The sequence below is a fragment of the Pinus tabuliformis genome, chromosome 5_1, assembly GCF_031772625.1.
Source record: "Pinus tabuliformis cultivar Carrire ecotype Pingquan chromosome 5_1, CPIR1, whole genome shotgun sequence".
Classification (NCBI taxonomy): Eukaryota; Viridiplantae; Streptophyta; class Pinopsida; order Pinales; family Pinaceae; genus Pinus; species Pinus tabuliformis.
The window spans coordinates 313849417-313870841 of NC_142305.1; the positions used below are offsets into that span (position 1 = coordinate 313849417).

General features: G+C 36.0%; 1 protein-coding gene across 1 annotated transcript; it reads left to right on the forward strand.

The window, feature by feature from the left end:
• The first annotated feature begins 11100 nt into the window (after nucleotides 1–11100).
• Nucleotides 11101–17356, forward strand: LOC149164620 (uncharacterized). The gene is made up of 7 exons (XM_089432123.1): nucleotides 11101–11573; nucleotides 11838–11997; nucleotides 13441–15198; nucleotides 15312–15374; nucleotides 15856–16085; nucleotides 16585–16709; nucleotides 17046–17356. The coding sequence occupies exons 1-7, from the start codon at nucleotides 11286–11288 to the stop codon at nucleotides 17161–17163; spliced, it is 2742 nt and encodes a 913-aa protein (XP_089288249.1). The 5' UTR covers nucleotides 11101–11285; the 3' UTR covers nucleotides 17164–17356.
• The last annotated feature ends 4069 nt before the right edge of the window (nucleotides 17357–21425 follow it).

The following is a 21425-nucleotide window of genomic DNA, read 5'->3' on the forward strand; positions in this document are numbered from 1 at the left end:
AACCCCAATGCATGCTTACATTAATCAATTGAATAGAGATGTATTACACCCTGTAAGTGCATAATCTATCTCTCTACTCACTGAATGCCTCTGACCCATAATTTGTCAAAAATTGCCTATGCTTGAGCTCCTATTTCCTTGCGCTGTTCCTTGAGGAATTAGGACCATATTATTTAGGAAATTCCTCAAATTGAATTGCACAATTTGTTAGGCTAATCATCTGACAGAATGCAACACTTGTACACTCGAGGCTAGTCTACAACTGATGTTACACTGCCTTGGAATATCCACCTCAACTAGGTAACTCGAATTCTCTACATGCACTAGCTATTTTGGGATGATTGATCAATTAATAAGATGATCACTAAGTTTGAATGAAGTCCCACTACTTAACTGACCTTCCACTAGTTCCTCCAAAAGTTGGAACTAGTTTAACTAAAAAAAAACTGAGATAAATGACCTTGATTGCTACAAATTAGAAATCACACATACATAACTGAACTCTAACTCCTTCGACTTGAATTTACTGAGCAAACTGGGTGACACAAGCCATGTCACACAAGTTAACATCATCCAAATTGTCTACTGATGTGGAAATTCAATTTTCTTTTTCAATTTAATCTAGGCAAAAACAAATTGATAATTTCTTGCTGCATTTTTCAACACTGCCTCTCAATAAGAAAGGGATTATCAAACACCCCTATCCTGCCCCTGTGGAACTAGAACTTCCCTCTTGACAATGCCTTTGTCAAAATGTTAGCATCTCGTTCCTCGGTCGGAATGTACTGCAACAACATTATCTGCCTGTACACAAAATCCCGCAAATGGTGATACCAGATATCTATATGCTTAGATCAATCGTGATAAATAGGTTTTTTGGAAAGCTTGATCCATCTTTTATTATCATATTAGATCACAGTTGGATCCATCATATGACCAAGCAATCAAACACGTATCTTTCTCATCAATATCACCTCACATGTTTCTTGACTAGCAGCCATGTATTCCGCTTCTATTGAGCTGAGTGCCACAGATCTTTGCTTCTTGCTGTACCAAGAAACCATTGCGGACCCAACACTAAAAATTCCACATGATGTACTCTTTTAGTCTGATGGATTTCACACCCAATCTACATCTCTGAAGCCACACAACTTCACTACCTCTATCCGTCTGTACCATAGTCCAAACTAGGTAGTGCTTCTGAGGTACTGTAAAACAAGCTTAGCTACCTTCCAAAATAATTTGGTCGGCCTAACCATAGCTTGGCTCAGTTGGTTGACTGCATAGCACATATCTAGTCCTGTGTTCATAAGATACATTAGTGAGCCCACCAATTGTCGGTAAAGAGTAGCATCCACTTCCTCACTTGAAGTGGCATCCTCTTTCCTCTAGTTGGTCGCTAGAGGTGTCTCCATGGCTTTGCAATTGTCCATACGGAACCTATGAAGTATCTTGTTTGCATACTTGTCTTGAGAGACAAATAATTCCCCATCGCCTTTCCATATTTCCAATCCGAGGAAGTAGTGCATGAGACTCATGTCCTTCATTTCAAAATCTCTTGTAAGGTACTCCTTGCAAGATCTGATAGATTAATCATCACTAGTTAAAATAAAATCATCAACATATAACAAAATAATCAACAATTTACCTTCTACCAAGATAAGATAGAGGTTTACATCCGCTTCACTTTTGGTGAAGCCCAAATTGGTGATATAACTATCGATCTTGGTGTACCAAGCACTGGGTGCTTGCTTGTGATCACACAACGCTCGCTTGAGTCTGCACACATGAGACTTCTGATCAAAAGTACCAAAGCCTTCTATTTGCTCGATATGCACCTCATCCTCAATAAGTCCATTAGGGAATGTTGTTTTCACATCCATTTGTTGGATCTTCCACCCCATTTGTGCAGCTAGAGAAATAATTGATCTAATGGATGAGTACCTTGCTACTAGAGCAAACGTTTCCTCATAGTTAATCCCCTCAGCTTGAGAGTACCACTTGGCCAAAAATTTGGCCTTGTACTTTTCTATGCTTTCGTCTATTGCATGATTTACCTTCGAAGATCCATCTTGAACCTACAATTGTTTTGTCTGCTGGTCTTGGGACCACTTCCCAAACATTATTCTTTACAATGGATTTTTATTCCTCCACCATTGCATCAACCCATACAAGTTTCTCTATTGTTTCCTTAGAAGAGGATGGCTCAGTCTCTACAAGCTCAGTCATTAGAGCCATGTAGCAGTGTACCGATCTGGTGACCTTATTTGCTTACGCTGATTTGAAGGAGCAACCACATTCTCCCATGTATATTGCACAAGTCTCTTAGCTTCCCTGGTCCTTTTCCTACCTTCTCTTGATGGTTTCTTGAGTGGTTGTCTCCACTCTCTTCTCCTCAATTTGTGGCTACTCCACAACTTCTTGAGGCTCCTCCTTTGGAGCTAAAATATCCTCTTCTGGTGGGATCTGAAGCTCCCTCTTGAGAGAGCATCACATCGCATTATCTTCATCAAATTTTACATGCCTTCACACAACTGTCATTCTAAGAGATCAAAAGTACACATGGTAGTTGTGGAGAGTTTCTGTGTAACCCACAAATACCCCCAATTCTTCTGTCGACTCTAGCTTCTTCCTTGATTCTTTAGAGACATGGCAATAAACAAAGGTTCCAAAAATCTTGAAGTGCGACACATTCGACTTTCTCCCCAATAAAGCCTCTTCCAGTGTAAGCATGCCTAGAATCCGATGAGGACTCCAGTTCTGCATATAGATTGTTGTCTTGCATGCCTCGGCCCATAAATGTAGAGGTAGGCCTTGGTCACGCAACATCATCCTCACTGCTCCCATAATGCTACAATTATTTCTCTCAGCCACCGCATTCTACCATGGATTGAGAGGTTTTGTCAACTCTAGTCGAATTCCTTCTTTTCCATAATTTTTTTAGATTCATTCGACACATACTCACCTTCATTATCATTCCTGAGAGCCTTCACCTTCTTGTCCATTTCTTTCTCAACTAGTGCCTTGAATTATATTAACTTGGAGAATGTCTCATCCTTGTTTCGCATGAAGAAGATCTTACACTTCCATGAGAAATCATCAATAAAACTGAAAAAATATTTGTGCCTGGCAGTGGAGGCTATCGAGAAAGGTGCACAAACATCAGAGTGGATCCTTTTGCCAGGACTGCATGTGCTTTGTTGTCCCGATCATGGAATGTGGATTTTATGTTCTTCCCCAAAGTACATCCTACTGCTCAAGTGCTCCTTTGGGGAGGCCTGTGGTTATCTGTTGCATGATCTTCAAAGCGCCATGATACAAATGGCCAAGTCTTCTATGCCAAATTTCATCGACATCGTGACTCTTCACCTTCTCTGCCTTTGTGCTCAATGCAACACAATCATCCACATCTAGTTTGTACAATTTCTTCACACGAACCCCTATCTGCTTCACTTGTCCCGTGGCTATGTGCCTTAGGAATTCCTTTCCTTTGTTGAAGATCACATCATAACTATGGTCTTCCAAAACTTCAACAAAGATGAGATTTTTCTTTAGTCCCAAAATGAACATGACATCCTTGAGCCTGAGGGGGAAGCTCGATTCCCTCTGAAAGGTAATTGTACCAATCCCAGTTGCCTTATACCTTTCGTTGTCACCCATCTCGATGTGTATCTACAAATCTTTCTCCTTCAGGTCACTAAAAAAGTATCTACACCCTGTCGTGCGGAATGATGCACCTAAGTCCAAGTACCACACGCTCCCCATCATTGTTCTTGCCATGCATGCAATGGGGGTAAATTCAAGCTCAAACTGTGAAGCCAAAGCTTCACTTGTTGCTCCTCCTGATGTATTTTTGCTTGTCTTATTGTGTGGACACTTCATGGCATAATGCCCGAATTCATGAGAATGGAAGCATTTATTTTTTTACAAATCTTTCTTCTTTCCCCCTTGACTAGATTCTGGTTTGGATTGGGATTTCTTTCCTTTTCCCTTCTTTTCCTTTCCAGCCAATGCAATTTTTTCTTCATCCTCTCCCTTAGACGAAGTCCTATCTCTGGTATTCTGCCTTATTTCCTCCTGTACCAAATCAGACCGTAAGTGCTCCCAATTGAGTAAATTTTCCTCATGTTCACCGAATCTTGATAGCTATGCCATCTCTTAGGAAGGCCCATAAGGGCTAGGCTTACCAAGTCATCTTCAGGGACAGTAACACTGACCCCGCCAAATTCATCACGACATTGTGTGAACCTACTCATATACTGCATTACAGTGTCATTCTTCTGCATCTTGATACTTCAAAGTTTATCCTTGAGCACCAACTTAATGTGGTCACTACTATTATCGAACAATTCTTCCAGTGCTTTCCTCATTGCGAACGAAGTTTCTTTTCTGTGGAGATTCGAGACAATATGATCCCATACTCCCTCCAAGATTATTCTCCTCACCTTGGCTACATCTTTCTTCCATTGCGCAAGGTCCTGGACATCAGTTGTTGGTGGTCTTGGATTATCTATCTTGACATATTCAAGCAATCCATTGTCATCCAAAACTGCCTCCATGTAGTCCTTCCATGCAACAAAGTTTGAGGTGCCTTCCAAGGCATACTCTAGCCTTAGTCCATCGAAGGCCATTTTCTCAGCTCTGAAGAAATCCTGCTACAATGAACTTCAAATTCAAACCTCTAAGAAACAACTTCAAATTTTATCTTCTAATGGAATCCAACTCCGATACAATGTTGAAATTAGGTTGTAGATTCAAAATCATAAGACACAAACCTACTCTACTTCTTTGCGGACATTAATTTGCAATTTAGAATAAAAATCTCAGACAAGCAACAAGTATTTTTATCTCGGGAAAGCAATCTACCAAAAAACCCAATGCCTACTTGTATTAGTGAAATGAATAGAGATGTATTACAATTCTATGCTCAACTAAGAACACCCTGCAGCTGCATAACCTATCTCTTTGCTCACTGAAGGCCTGTGACCCAGACTTAGTCAAAAATTGCCTTTGCTTGAGCTCCTATTTCCTTGCATTGTTCCTTGAGGAATTAGGCCCCTATTATTTAGGAAATTCCTGAAATTGAATTGCGCAATTCCTTAGGTTGATCATCTAACTGCATGCAACACCTGTACACTCAAGACTAGTCTACAACTGATGTTACACTGCCTTGGAATCTCCACCTCAACTGGGTAACTCGAATTCTATGCATGCACTAGCTATTTTGGGTTGATTGATAAGTTAATTGGATGATCATTTAGTTTGACTGAAGTCCCACTACTTAACTGAACTTCCACTAGTTCCTCCAAAAGTTGGAACTTGTTTAACGGAAAACAACCTGAGATAACTAACCTTGATTGCTACAAATTAGCAATCACACATACAGAACTGAATTCTAACTCCTCCAACTAGAATTTACTAAGTAAACTAGGTGACACAAGCCATGCCACACATGTTAACATAATCCAAGTTGTCTGCTGATGTGGAAATTCGAATTTTCTAAATTTAATCAAGGCAAAATCAAATTGAGAATTTCTTGCTACATCATAAATAATGGGTTCATGTTAATGGTGCATTCTCCAAAATGCAACAACTCGGTTCTTTACATGTAATGTTCTTTTCTAAGAAGTTAAAGCCACCAATATGGTATGATTTGATATGCTTTTTTATATGAAGATGAAAAGAAAGTTTCTATGCATGTGTTCTCTATTCTAAACTTTTGTAGTTAAATAAACCCCTTTACTTAAAAAATTCCTTACCATGTATTAGACTAAAGAGAGGGGTGAAAGTAGTATACCATTAAACCCTTGAACCCAAGAGCATGTTATTCTAGTGGCATATCCCTATGTTGGGATGTTAATACACTTGTTTACTTATTTTTGGATTACTTTTGTGATTTTTCACTGTATAGGAGTTCAATCGCATTTCCATATTAGGGGTAGAAATAAGAATGTGTATTAAAAATGCATAAAATTAAGGGTTTTTAACATGGTAAAGATGTGCACCCACAAAAGGATTTTAGAGGGAATTTTTCAATGTCTATTGAAATTAGGGGTACTTTTAATATTACTGAAATTAGGGGTTCTTAATGAACTGAGGTTCTATGTCCCAAGTTCATTAAGTGAAGCCCCAGTGATACTAGTAGCATTATTACATCCTCCTCTATACACAAGACTCTTCAATAAACCTTAAATTAAATCTACATAATAACATTTTTTTAAGGAATTTAGACTTCTGTGATCCATAACATTGTTTAGAAAATCTTCGGCAAAATCACATAACCAATCTTTTGTCGACGCGTTTCGAACCAACCAGTGTGGTTCATCGTCAGGACAAGTTGAAGAACCAATCTGGCCTAGCTTGATTAAATAGAGGTGCAGAGACTCCAACGGCTAATTTTGACCAATGACCCTAGTCAAGTTAGTTAATCAATATTTAAAATTATATAATAAAGGAGTTAATTAAAAATAATTAAATCTAATATTAATTATTAAGAGAATTCATATCTTAATAATCTAGTTTTCATGGTTATTTCGCGTTTATCCATATTTAATATAATTCCAATATATTTTCTACACATTATTAGGTAAATGGTAATAATGGTAAGTTAGAATTATAGAATATATTATTTTTATTTATTATTTAAATATAAGGGTCTATTCAAAATTAAATTTAGTAAGTTATATATGTTTATTAAATAAACCACTTAATAATTTATAATTCCAACAAATTGTTAAATCATAATTATTCCTAGAATTTAGCTCCTTAAGGAAAAACCGATTTTGGGGTTGTTAAAATCCAAATTGGTATATCGTAAATATCTATTAAACCTAATGGTCAACTACTCAATATTAAACCAATATTTCAAGTTTAAATATATCATAATATACCCATAAACAATCATTAATAGTCCATATTTATTTAGATAAAATAAAAATACTTATTAGACATAAGTTAAAGGGCAACTCGATTCTAAGGATATAATAGAAATAATAAAGATATAAGGAAAAATCAAATTTAATTATAAATTGCCCAATAGAAAAAACAGGTTAAGGTTAATATACCAGGAATCCCGAAACTAAAACATAACTTATAATGACTTAAAAACTCCATAATACTAGGGCAAACTTGCCAAAAGAGAAATTAAAGGAGGACAGAAACCCTAAGACCTAACACAAAGGGGGATGAGGAGGCTAGGAAGACAGGGCTGGGACCCAGCAACGGCTAATCTTCCAGCCATCATCCCTATTAAGATTGTTCGGCCTTTTCTCAATCTCCATGGCCTCTCTAAATTTGCGATGGTGAAACTGGGGAATTTTGGCAATGACTTGAGCCTCCTCTATGCAAACATGATGCATAGTCTTCCCTGCATGCTCAGCCAGGGCCGAGGACTTGGTCCTACCATGTCTTAAGTCAGCCGAATGCTCGCTGATCCGCTGATTGATAGAGCGACCAGTTTCACCAATATAAGGGGTCCCACAGGAACAGGGAATGATATAGACACCCTTCATGCTCTTCGGGTCAACCGGGTCTTTTACAGACTTGAGGGAGCCACAGATAGTATTGAGAGGTCTGAAAGTTGCAAAATCATTAAATTAATAATGCAAAATTTAAGTTTAATTGACTATTAAGAAAGATTCTTCGGCTAAATTAACGGCTAATTTTGACCTTAGGACCTAGGTCAAATTCTTATTTACTAATTTAATGATATTATTATAATTATAATTATTATTATATTTCTTATGGAAATAAGTTAAATTAGGTAAAAAGGTTGGTTTTAAAAAGGGAATCTATTTATTTATTTAAATTAATATATATATATATATATATATATATATATATATATATATATATTAGGTTATAAAGGTAGGATTACTAATTTTAAAGGTAGGATTAATAATTTAATGGTTGGTTAGATAATTAATTTTAATGGTTGGTTAGATAATTTATTTATTTGTTTATTATTAAATAATTATATATATATATATATATATATTAATTTAAATAAATAAATAGATTCCCTTTTAAAACCAACCTTTTTACCTAATTTAACTTATTTCCATAAGAAAGATAATAATAATAATAATTATAATAATATCATTAAATTAGTAAATAAGAATTTGACCTAGGTCCTAAGGTCAAAATTAGCCGTTAATTTAGCCGTTGGAGACTCTGCTCAGACTATTTATCATGCTAAACTGGATCTGTTTCTTCAACTTGTCCTGACGATGAACCACACTAGTTGGTTCTAAACGCGTCGACAAATGATATTCCATGTGATTTTCACCGAAGAATCTTTCTTAACTTGATATGGATCACAGAAGCCTGAACTCTATTATTTAATTGACTATGTTAATTTTGTTTTCTTTTATTTTAAAATTTTAATTTTAATTTTAATAAAATTAATATTCAAATTGTTTTATAGCAAAGTACGGATGCGGTCACTTACGTACAAGAGTAGTGAGGTGATTTATGATTATGACGTAAATATTGTCATGCACATACCTACCCACATACTCATAATATTAAAATAAAATAACCTTAAACCCTAATCTAATTCCATGTCATGTAATAATTTCTTTATAATAAAAAGATTAAAATATGTGTCTTAAAAATTTGATTCCACTTAATATTTCCTAAATCAAGTTTAAGATGAATTAACATTGATGGTTCAATATTTAACTTTTAATATTTTAAGAGATTTATATTAATATTTTATTTAATTTTCAATTATAATAAATAAAAATATAACTAGAATTAGGTCATGGAGTATGACTTAAATTTGCTTTTATTTAGGTAAGATCTCCTTTTTCTAGGATGTTAAAAAAAATTACCCAAGACGACATTTCATAGGAGTGAAAGCTTGTCTTTTTAGGAGTACTTGTAGGATGTAACGATCCATAAGCATTTTGTATGAGTGAAAACTTGCTCTCTTTCAGACCACTAATAGATTGTTCCACATGGCTTTTCTTAAATAACAATAATGACTTAGTTTGCATTCACAAATAATAATGAACTATGACCATCCCAGCTATTGTTTAAATAAATCATATTACCCTTACCATATATAGAAATAAAATAATAATAAAAATATTATTAGAAAATGAGAGTGAAATAGCCTTCCACATCTAAACTGCGCAAAATATGTATAGTTTTCGATTGGACAATTTTACCTAATTTAGGTAGTTTAAATTGGGAAAACTATTACTCTATAGTAATGGACTTTCAAATAATGGATATTTTTTTTTACCTCATTAATATTAAAAACATAAATAAAACACCAAAATACCAAAGTAGTGAGATGATTTATAATTATGACATAGATATTGTCATATACCAACCTACCCACATACTCATAATATTTTACCCACATACTCAAAATATTTAAAAAAATTAAAATGTATATCCATCTTAAACCCTAATCTAATTCCATGTGATATAATAATTTCTTTATAATAACAAGATTAAAATATGTGTCTTAAAAATTTGATTCCACTTAATATTTCCTAAATCAAGTTTAAGATGAATTAATATTGATGGTTAAACATTTAACTTTTTAATATTTTAAGAGATTTGTATTAATATTTTATTTAATTTTCAATTATAATAAATAAAAATATAACTAGAATTAGGTCTTGGAGTATGATTTAAATTTGCTTTTGTTTGGCTAAGATCTCTTTTTTCTCGGATGTTAAAAAAAAACTACCCAAGACCTAAAGACATTTGATAGGAGTGAAAGTTTGTCCTCTTTAGGAGCACTTGTGGGATGTAAAGAAATAGACTAACGACCTAAGACCCATAAACATTTTGTATGAGTGAAAGCTTACTCCCTTTGAGACCAGTGATGGATTGTTCCACATGGTTTTTCTTAAATAACAATGATGACTTAGTTTTCATTCACAAATAATGATGAACTATGACCATCCCCACTATTGTTTAAATAAACCATATTTCCCTTACCATATATAGAAATAAAATAATAATAAAAATAACGTAAAATATGAGAGTGGAAATTGTCTTCCACATCTAAAGTGCCCAAAATATGTATAGTTTTCAAGATCTAAACAATTTTACCTAATTTACACCTTTTAAATTAGAAAAACTATTACTCTATAGTAATCAAATTTCAAATAATGGTTTTTTTTTACCTCTTAATATTAAAAATATAAACAAAAATATGAATAGAGCACAATACTAAAATTATTTATATAAAATATATTTTTTTATGGAGGATGATTTAAATTTGATTTTGTTTGGCTAAGATCTCTACCTAAGACCTAAAGGCTTTTGATAGGAGTGAAAACTTGTCCTCTTTAGGAGCACTTGTGCGATGTAAAAAAACGGACTAACGGCCCGAGACCCATAAGCATTTTGTATAAGTGAAAACTTGCTCCCTTTGAAACCACTAATGAATTGTTCCACATGGTTTTTCTTGAATAACAATGATGACTTAGTTTGCATTCACAAATAATAATGAACTATGGCCATCCGCCTATTGTTTAATTAAACCATATTTCCCTTACCATATATAGAAACAAAATAATAATAAAAATCCTATTAGAATATGAAAGTGGAAATAGTCTTCCACATTTAAATTGCGTAAAATATGTATAGTTGTCCAGATCTAAACAATTTTACTTAATTTACACAATTTAAATTAAGAAGATCTAGACAATTTTACCTAATTTACAATAACGAAAACTATCACCCGATATTTCGAAAATATATATATATATATATATATATATATATATATATATTTTAACCTCATTCATATTAAAAATATAAATATAACACAAAGAATACTAAAGTTATCTATATAAAATATAATTTTTAAATATATCAAAATAAAAAAATATTAATATTTTTTTAAATATAGACGAATCATCACCAAGTTCATGTTTAAATCCTAAGTCAACACATAATAAAAGAGAGATGCAAGTAACCAAATTCGAATTCAAAATTCAAAAAAACCCACCGTTAGAAGGCTCACTGTTTTCGAAAGAGATTCAAAAGTTCATAAAACATTACCTAATCAAAATTTAAAATCAAACGCAAAGAGAGGGAGAATCTATCCATTGAATTAAATAATATCGATGCTTCTCAATTCAAACACACTTGACTTCTGACTTGCCAGGCATCTGAAATTCAAATACAAACACATCATGGCAAACAAATCCCTCCCTTAAATTCCCTCTTTGCCTCCTCCTCTCAACGCCATATTCTTCTTCCAATCTTCGCATTCATTCAAACTGGAGCACAGGTGATCCCCAGGAGGAAAAATAATGGTGATGAGGGCAGCGAAATTCAAAGATGGAGGAAAGGTTCCGGGCATGACAGTGCTCAGAGAGCCTCAGAATGGCCCTCCTAGAGTATTTTCTCAGTTGGGTTCTGAGAATAATGGCGGTCCTCAAGCTACCAACGAAGAAAAACAAAGTTTGAATGGTTTCCAGGATGTGGGCATTGGGGAAGCTGGCGTGAAGAGGGATAAGGCCAAACCCCTCTCCACCTTGGATTCAAACAAGGCGTTCAAGAGGAGTTGTTCTCCTCATGTCAAACATTCTTCTCTGAAGGTAATAAGCCCAGCCTTGCTCTGTTGGGTTGTTTGCAGCTTGATATTTGGGGAAACTCATCCAGTTAGGTTTAATGGCAGGCTTGTATATTTGATGATTTGATTTGGGTTTTGAATAACTGTCAGTTTTGCTTGTTGGGTGATTTGATGTGATGGTGATTAGCCATTCATCTTTTTATCCACAGAGAATGTTCAGTGTGTTTGTTTCTTTTGATTTTTTGATGATAACATGAAACTGAGAATGCCCTGTATCTGGATGTAGCAGGTTGTTTTAGCTGCCACAAAGGGACAGAATGTGCAGGAGAAGGCTAATGTGACTTGGATGAAAGAAAACAAAGAGAATATAGAAGATGCCCAATCAAACGATCCTTCCCTTCACAAGAAAGTCAAGCAAATGCGTTCTGGCTGTGATAATCATTCAGATGGTATGTTGTCTCCAGCTAATGCTAAATAGTGTCTCTTATGGAATTTGAAGTGTCCGTAGGTCATCTATAGGGAATGTTGGGATCATTATAAAATTGGTAATTATAACTTTTCTATTTTATTTCTTATGAAGTCTATATCTCCTGCTTCCTTTTCTGTTTGTCCATTGTTTTGGGGAGTTCTATTACAGTATGGAGTGTTTTTTGATTTGAGTTGACAGACATATTGGTAGGGCTTGCCGGCTCTTTAGCACATGCAGACAGACCTATGGGATTTCACCATTCTCTCTCATTTTTTGAGATGGAAGGTTGATTTGGAGACACCCCAGGTCAACAGACCACTATGAGTTGAACCATAAATAGGTAAATCTGGATGATTGAAATTCACTGAGTTGAATCATAAATAGATAAATCCGTATAATTGAAAATCATGAGTTGTCAGCGCAGGTCTCTCAAGCCAGTGAGAAAGTGGCTGCCTAAATAGCACGGAGTTATGTTTGAACACTGAGCTTGAGCACTTCAAAATAAATTTTTTTGATTTGACTATATGCCTATTTATGTTTAATTTCCTATTTGTTAGTTCAGAACAAAAATCAAAATTCGATTTAATATATATTTTTCATGAAATATATATGATGGGAAATCCATTCAGCGGTACCTCCCTTTTATGGGAAATCCATTAAGCGCTTCCTTCCTTTTACTTTGAGGATGGTCCCTCCTTTTTATTCTGAGGATGGTACTCACGGTAAATTGGATTTTTTTAGTAGTTCAAAGCTTTGTTAACACAAGGCTCAAGGTCATTATAACAATATCTTCATTTAAAAGCTTGACATCTCACTTGTGGGGATGGGATTGAACCAGTGTAGGGAGGATAATGCTCTTCCTCTACATTGCAAAGGCTAGATACAATTGACAGATTTGACTATATATTTATGTATGTTTAATTTCCTATTTATAATGATTTACAAAATGATTTTGTGATCAGCAATTTCTTATTTCATTGTAAGGATATCATTGGACTGTTTCTGTTTGTTCTTAAAGGGTCCTCAAATCTTCTCTTTTTTTTTTGGCAATGAATAGCATGCTAATGTCTCAGTTTTATGAACTTAAGATTGGTTTTGGAAGGAAGTTTGCTGTTGAAGAACATGGTGCTCCCACAAGAGAGATGCTCAACCAGTAATTTTTAAATATGTTTTTGCCAATATCTCAGCCTTTGGTAGTCTACGCGGTTGACAAAAGCTAAATAACACCGTTGCTGGGAAGCAGAAATGCCTATGCCTGGAATCACCCAGTGCATCATCTCTTGGCCTGTTATAAGTGTTTCATGGTCTGACCAAATGTTGTTATTTCATACCAAACTTAGATTAACTTAGATTCTGATCATTCTATGCAGTTAGATTGCATATCTGTTTGATGTAGTTACTGAATCCTCCATTTCTATTGCAGGATCCAATGATGACTACAGCAAGTTCCCCAAAAGGAAGAGAAATGCCTTTCGTGATTCTGTGTGTCAAAATGGAGCTGATATAATGAAATGCCAAGAGGAAAGTACTAGTTCTGACTCAACGAATATGCACAATAGTCATAATCAATGCCATTCAATTACCTGGTACAAATCTGCACAAGGTTTTTCCAGCACAGCTCATACAGCATCGATTCTTACTTCCCTTGATGATAACCAGAGAAGCTCTGAACTTGTTCTGAACGAGGTGAGTGCTCTACCATTGTTTGAGACTTCGGATTCCTTAAAGTATCCGGAAGAGGTACCTCCCAAGGGCAATGATAATGGTTTGTCCATTTTGGGGGCAGCTGTTTTTCTAAGTTTAGGCTTAGACGAAATTCCTTGCAAGTCTATCAAATTGAAGCACTCTCATGCCCAGATTGACAGTTCCAAGAATGGTAGTAAAGGACATGCACCATGCATTGGTACCGATAACTGTTGCTCTTCTACAGATTATTCCACATCTTGTCGAATTGTGAAACAATCTTTACCAAATATTGGAGCTGATCTTACCCTTGCGCTTCCTACGGATATTGTGGAAGATTTGCCAGGGGATCACAATAATGCTAAAGTTAATAATGAAGATGTTTCCCCAGTGGACGAGTTTCCAGTGTTTGAGAAAATCCCACACCACAAAGAAGATGATATAAAACATTCTGTAGCTGAGACTGTTGAGATGCCCTCTATGGAAGACCTTCTAATAAAACAAGATGAAACAGATGACATATTAGCAGTATCTCAAGTTTTGGAACCCGACAATATTGTTACATATCTAGACAAGAATGAAGAAATTGGGATGCAAGACCTTGATCAGTCTCAACATGAAAGCGAGGCATCAATCTGTTGTCTTAATTCTGATTTGTTGATTCCAGATGATGGTTTGGACCATAAGAATGCAGGTAAAAAGGATGTGGTTAATCAAATAGGCACTGCAAAGAACTACATGCATTTTTCTGATCTTTCTATGCCTTTACGAGGCACACTACTGTTACCACGAGGACAAAAACGTGCTAGAAGATTTCCCATCCAAGTTAAAAAGCTTAAACATGAGCCATTGAAACAGAAAAAGGAAGGTGACAAGAAAGAACAAGTGTCCAAGTTTTCAAGAGTCACTGCTCCAAGTGGTTTACTTGCTGAGCTGAATCCAGGTATTATCAGCCATGTGAGAAATAGTAAACAGGTTCATGCTATCCTTGAGGCTGTTGTTGGATCAGATGCATTAACTGCTTACCAAGATAGTAAGGAGAATTTTCGACAAGCACCTAAGACCAGAGCAGAAGAGAAAATACTAGGAACAAATTATACAGTAGTGGATGTCTTCGAAAATGGCGATTCAGAGATTATGGATATGCAACATGCTGGGAGTGATGCATTTGAGGCTAGAGATGAACATCAAATTAGTGAGGCAGCCAACAGGAAATTAGAGGAAAGATTGATCTCAAATTCCTGTGCTTCTGATCGTTTGTTTGACACTGTAGAGAGGCCTGCTGATGCAAACATTAATGAGGAAGGCTTTGAGCACCTAGCTGCCAGAGAAGATTCGATCCCACCTGTAGAGTGCAGTAGGGAATGGTTTTACTCAAAGCAAACTGCTGGAGAACGGTGTAACTTGCAGGGCACTTTTAGTTGTCATTGCCATTATTGCAGGCCGAATGATTCTTCAAGCATGGATTTGACTTGCTCTGCATCTCTTTCTGTGAAAGGTTAGTTAGCAGTTTGCTTTGCATTATTAATTTCAAATATTAGTCTCTATTCATAATGATCCTCATGGTAGTTATGAACTCTTACACTACATTGATTTCTTCTTATTGTGCAGCTGCTACTGTGGCTTCCCAGTGGTTGGAACTTAATTATCAGGATATCAAAGGCCGTCTTGCAGGTGTTGCTACTTGTTTCCCAGATCAAACACTTCCTTTGCTCTGAATATGCTTCAGATTATCTATTTCTAGTGCATTAGATGGTTAGGTTCTATGCTTATATACTGCAGGGATCCACATTTTTGTTACATTCTAGACTTTTCATAAGGAATTAAATTTTCAATAGAGGGGCAGGAAACAGACTTGCAAGTCCATCTATTTAAGATCCATAGACTTGCTATTTTGTTGCACAATGTTCCAATTGCTTCAATAGGTTTTGACAGTTCTCCTATGCTTTAGTAGAACAGTTTTCTACTTTATTTTATTTTAGTTTTTATTGGATTTCATTGGAGACGCATTAGGTGCTTCCTCTTGACTATTTTAGTATTTTATGCTGGTTATGCATTCACAGTCCCAGTCACCCAATTTAGTCATTTGTGGACATTAATATCATTTCGTTCTGTCTTACTTTCCTTGATATTGAAGTTTCTTGTTTGTATGCAACATTAAAACGGAGTCGGAAAAGAGTTAGAGCAATGATAAAAGAAGAGTTTGGTTATACTTCTCGAGACCACATATCAGCTACTCGTAAAATTGATAAGCTGTTTGTGCAAGCCTCTCCTGGTGATCAACATGCCAACATGTTGGCAAATGCAGAACATGATCATATGTTAAAATGGAGGACTCTTTTCTCCCACATGGACAGTTGCCTGAATATTGAGGGTACCAAGCTTGTAAGTTTGAATCATTAATCAGTCAATTTTTTCTAGCTAGTAATCTCTTGTTTGTCAATCTATGCATATAGTCTAAATAGATTTCTTTCTGTTGTACCAACTTCTTGGTTATTCACTTTGTGCTTTTGCATTTTTACACAATATGATGTTGGTTGGCCAATATTATAATTCTAACAAAGGCGTGCCAATGATGAATATTGTATTCCCCAATTACAAGACTATACAAGAACATGAATGTAGAACATTAGGACCTTGAAAAGAGGTTTGGGAGGGGTAGAATGTTCCCTAGTTTTTCTTGCTGGAACCACTTCAACAAAGCAATACATACCAGTTCAGAGAAAAAATAGCAGGAGCAGGGAGAAACAACACTAGTTGATGGGCATTAAAGCCAATCTTTCATCCAAAATCATATGGTTTGGCACAATAGGATTTAGGGTTAAACCAATATATAATCTAAATCTAATTGTATAACCACATGCAATTGTATTTTTGTTTCCAGGAGAAAAGTCTGCAGCGAATTAAGGAAATGCAAGCACATTGCAAATGGGGTTTGGAAGAGCTTCAGGGGATCACATCGGATTGCCCCCAACAGCAACAACCAGAAGCTGTGGAAGATGAACTCAGGTATGATAAATTAATTTTAGTGAGTCTTCAAAAGAGTAATGCCTGCAATGCTATGTATAGAATCTCTACTCATAGCAGCTAAATATGCAAGACATTCATAATGTACATGAATGCTTATTTAAAATATAGTATATGCTGTACTCACACCCTCTCTCTCTGCATTCTTGTATTTCTATATATCTTAATTTTTTTCTTATATGTATCAATAAATATCCTATTGGGGACTAAGTTTTCCTGATATATCAGGCATTGAATTATATTAGAGATTGTAGACATTTGAACCATTTTTTAAAAGGTAGTAGTTCTAACTTCTAAAGGACTGGAACCTATTTTCAGGTCCAGGGTTGCATCTGCAAAAATAACAGAAAGACGATTTGCTGTGGAGGCTGCAGCAGCTTCAATTTATTCAACAGCCAATTTTGTCGCAACAACAGAAGATGTTTCATGTTTCTAGCACTTTTGTCTTGCTTGCACGCTTCATTTATTATCTTGTTGGAAGTATTCATCCCATCTTTATACCAGGGATAGATGGAAGTTTAGTCCATCAAAAAATTTGAGGGTTGATTATGCTTAGGAGCCCAACATTCATTTATCCACGGGTTCATCTGACAGTGATCACCTGATGTTTCTCAGGCATGATATCAAGTGACTGCTTGGCTTAGAACTTTAGTTGGTGTAGTTATTTTCATCAGAATATTCACATCTTCGGGTGAAAGTCTGATATGCATCCCTGTCTGGAATCAACAATTCTTTGGGAATAACAAGGTGTGGCCTGCACCACCTTACACACTTATAAATCAGAGGCTTTTATGGATTTTTGTTGTGATGATGGTAGAGAATTTGAGATTATTGTATTTGCGTTTTGAACTGGCAAGTTTAATTTTAATTTAGATTTTTCTTGTTCAGTATTTAGCTAATTTTTGCCACAAAACCAGGATCAGAAAATGGAGGGCAACACCTTTCTTTAGAGTGAAAGGCTATTTAGATTGTAACTTGTCTATTGCAAGATGAAAATGATTGATGCCATTCAAATAGTGTAAAATTGTTTTAAAAATGGATTCCATCCTTCTAAATAGTGCTCATGCTTTTATTTCAAGTGCATGATTGTCAATATATAGTTTTTTCATGTCAGTGAGATTTAATTTAAATTTATATCTCATCAGAGTGTTCTTAGTGCCTTGTGTCCACTCTCATACAGTGGGCCTGTTATTCTGGTCTCTTGCCTTTTTTAAATGCAATTGAATGTAATGTTACTCTTCACATGCAGAGTTGAAAATTCATTTTCTGTGATGTTGGAGGCCAAAATTTAAGTCTAAAATGATAAAGGTGGGTGCTGATTTTTATCTTGAAAAATTTATAAATTTTATCAATTACAACTTACTTGGCAGAACCCAACTCTATTCAATAAATTCAATTTTTAAAAACACGGGTGCTTCCAGGCTCAGCTCTGATTGGAGAATTCTGAATACTTGATCTCTGCACTAAGTCAATGTGTTGTTTATGCTGTTGTTTCACAAGCCTTGTACTTTACAGACTGGTATCAAAATCAAAGAGCTAGAGAGTTACAAAAGGGTTTAAGTATTGTGGTTGCAATTGATCAGAGGAGAGTAAGCAAGCCTCTGCATTTTGAGCAAGGTGGCGATTTATTTTGTGGAATTGGAAGCAAGGACCAGCCAAAAGATATTTAAGAAATTTTTTGTTCCGTAACTGCTACATTTTCAAGACAATAGAGCAACCCATGAAGAGGATAACTGCTACATTTTCAAGACAATAGAGCAACCCATGAAGAGGATTCGTAAGCTGTGGTAATCGACGGCAGTGGCCATAGTGATCTCATGGTGTGAAGCAATTTATTTTCACATAGCAAATTAATAATAATACATTATTTTACATATTTTATTTTATATGGTAAATCACACGTTGAGCGCACTGGGAAATGGAGTCGCATATTTCATTTTGACCAATTTTCCGCAGCCTTGTGTGAGAATTTTTTTTTACCGGAATGAAGTTAGATGATATTATTTAATTATGCAATGTTACTTTGGTTTAATAAAAAAAATGCATTTTATTTATGTAAGAAAGAAACTAAGGTATATTAAAAAAATGGATTTTATTTAAATAAGAAAGAAACTAAGGTATATTAGTATAGATTTATTTAATTTTGGATTTATTAAATATTGTTAGGGATTAAATCTCTAAGTGTAAATTTTGTTTAAAGTTTTGTACTAAAACGGAGGTTTGTATTCTAAGAGAATTAATACTTAATACTTTTTGTTGTCTTCCCTTTAGAAATTGCACAGAGGTGTCCCTCAGGGTGCCACCTTGTAGCTGCCATTGGTGTCTTCATTTGCACAATCCTGTCTCTCAGTGGCCTTTGTGCAGTTTTCCCGGACAATGATGATTGTGCCTCGGAGTCCCTTGTCCAAGCCTGAGTTGTGCTTTGCGCAGTCTCAGTGACCAATCCTCCTCCTTGTCACATGGAACTGCGCAGTGCACAATTACCAGGCCCTCTTCTTAGCTTGTTATCTGTCTTGGGCCTAGACCATGGAAATAATGCATCATGCTAGACTAGGAGGTTTTGGATTTGATGTCGTCTTGTCATGAGTGAATTGCAGGAACAGGTAAACTGATAGATCATGGCGAGATGACGAATGGGATGAAGGAGCGCACATGCTAGAAGACTTGTAGCTGGAGGGACGAATGAAGTGCATCAAGTAGTAAGTGAAAGGAACACTTGCACGGAACCATCTTACAAGACCAAGACCATTCAAGACCCCACAACATCAAGCCATGCGAAGGAGAAGACAAAGCACACCTGAGAGCACATCTATCACTTAGCAACGCAACAGCTTGACATTGCCACCATAGCCAGCCAATACATGTCAGCAGTGTCACGTCAAGTTGTGTCATGAGTTGTCGAGGCCACATCAACACTATGGGCCAAATTTGTTGTAATTGAATGTAATGTACAACGAAAGTCCAATGGGCGTACACATGAAGTTGAAGAGTCATGTCAGTTGAAATGTCATAGGAAGTTGAACGATCATGAGGGTGGTCCAAGAGTCACAAGGGTCAAGCATCACCTTTGGCTATATATACCCTTCTTATTGTATGAGCAAACACTTTTCACTTTGGCTCCTCCCATGAAGCATAAAGAGTTTTTCAGTTAGTTGTTTGAGGAGTGAGGAGTGGCTCTAATGTCCCACTATTGGGACTAGTGATGTATGGTGTACAAATGTGCCTTGGGACTTTTGCTTAATTCAGAAGCTTGTTAAGGCCAACACGTTTTCACGCATGTTTTGTAGATGTTTGTAAGACTACTCTTTAAACATTTGTAATGCATGTGTGCTTAAACTGTAATAAGATAGTTGAACTACTTTGGTAGTTTTAGTACTTACATTGTTGAGAATGTGCTGTATTGGTTATCACTGTTGTCTTGCCCTTGTGGACTACTCTGCAGGATATTAGATAGACCTATCTTGTTTATTGGTTATAACGACCTTCACATTTGCGTGGACTGCTGTGTTGGATGGTGTACATGCTTTACCTTGCACTTCGGTTTTAATGATTGTTGCATCTGTTGTGGACTATTTCACTGGACTCTGGACAGAGCATTCTTGGTTTGCGTCTCTTTTTGGGTGTACTATTACTTCTCACTTACAGGCTCACTTCACTCTCCCCCTTTGCAATAAGAGAAGCTAGACACGAGTTACATTACACACTCACCAAGCACATTTACCTTGTTGTTTGAAAATACCATCTTAACACTCCCATGTGCTGATGGCCAAAGCCAAGGCAAATCTCTAAGTATATGGCAACCAGACCTTTATACCGAATGGGACTCTTACACCAAACGGTGTGAGGCCTAGTTGGGACTTCATATCGGGAAGATCCCCTTGGTTGACGGATTTCCAACACTGTCAACAAAATGGCGCTAGAAGGACGGCCAGACGATAGGTTGTGCCCATAGGGTTGGGTTTGAATCTCTTATTTAAAATGGCTCTCCTTGAAATCATAATCTCGGGATGTTTTTCTAAAAAGCCTAATTGTACCATCCGTGCGAAAGTTATTCATGACTTGTCCAAGCTCAAGTTCAATGGTGAGGGTGAACCGTCTTTTCGTGTGCATGTGCTTCAAGTTACGACTCTTTTCCATCATCACCAAATACAGTCGGAAGATGTCTGGGCTGTACTACTTACCCTCACATTCGAAGGTCGTGTTGAACGCTAGTGTCATACATTACCCACTGCTTCTATCAAGTCATTTGGCCAACTTGCCGAGATGATGATGAAAGAAGGTGTCTGTATCGAAATTTTCTCTTCACCTCACTTTCCCTTGTGTCCTACCATTTGTAACGCATCTACATGCGGCGAAGATACTCCATGCTCTTTTGTTTCTCCATCCGATGAGTTATCTCCTTGATTGACACAAGACGGTGAGGTTGTCCATGATAAAATTGAAAACAATCTAATCGCATTGGACTCTCCCCACCCCTCATCATCTCTTATGTTGCATGAAAACAACACATCAAATTAGCTTGCTCATGTGAGCTCACCAATTCATTTATCTTTGGACGTACCATCAGAAGAGCCTCTTTGTTTAAGCAATCTGATTGCTATTGAAACTTGTGTTATAACGCATCTGTCTTCATGCAAATATCTCACATCAAACTTGGGTTGGGAATGTCTGGCTCTCACGAAGTCATGTAATTGTGAA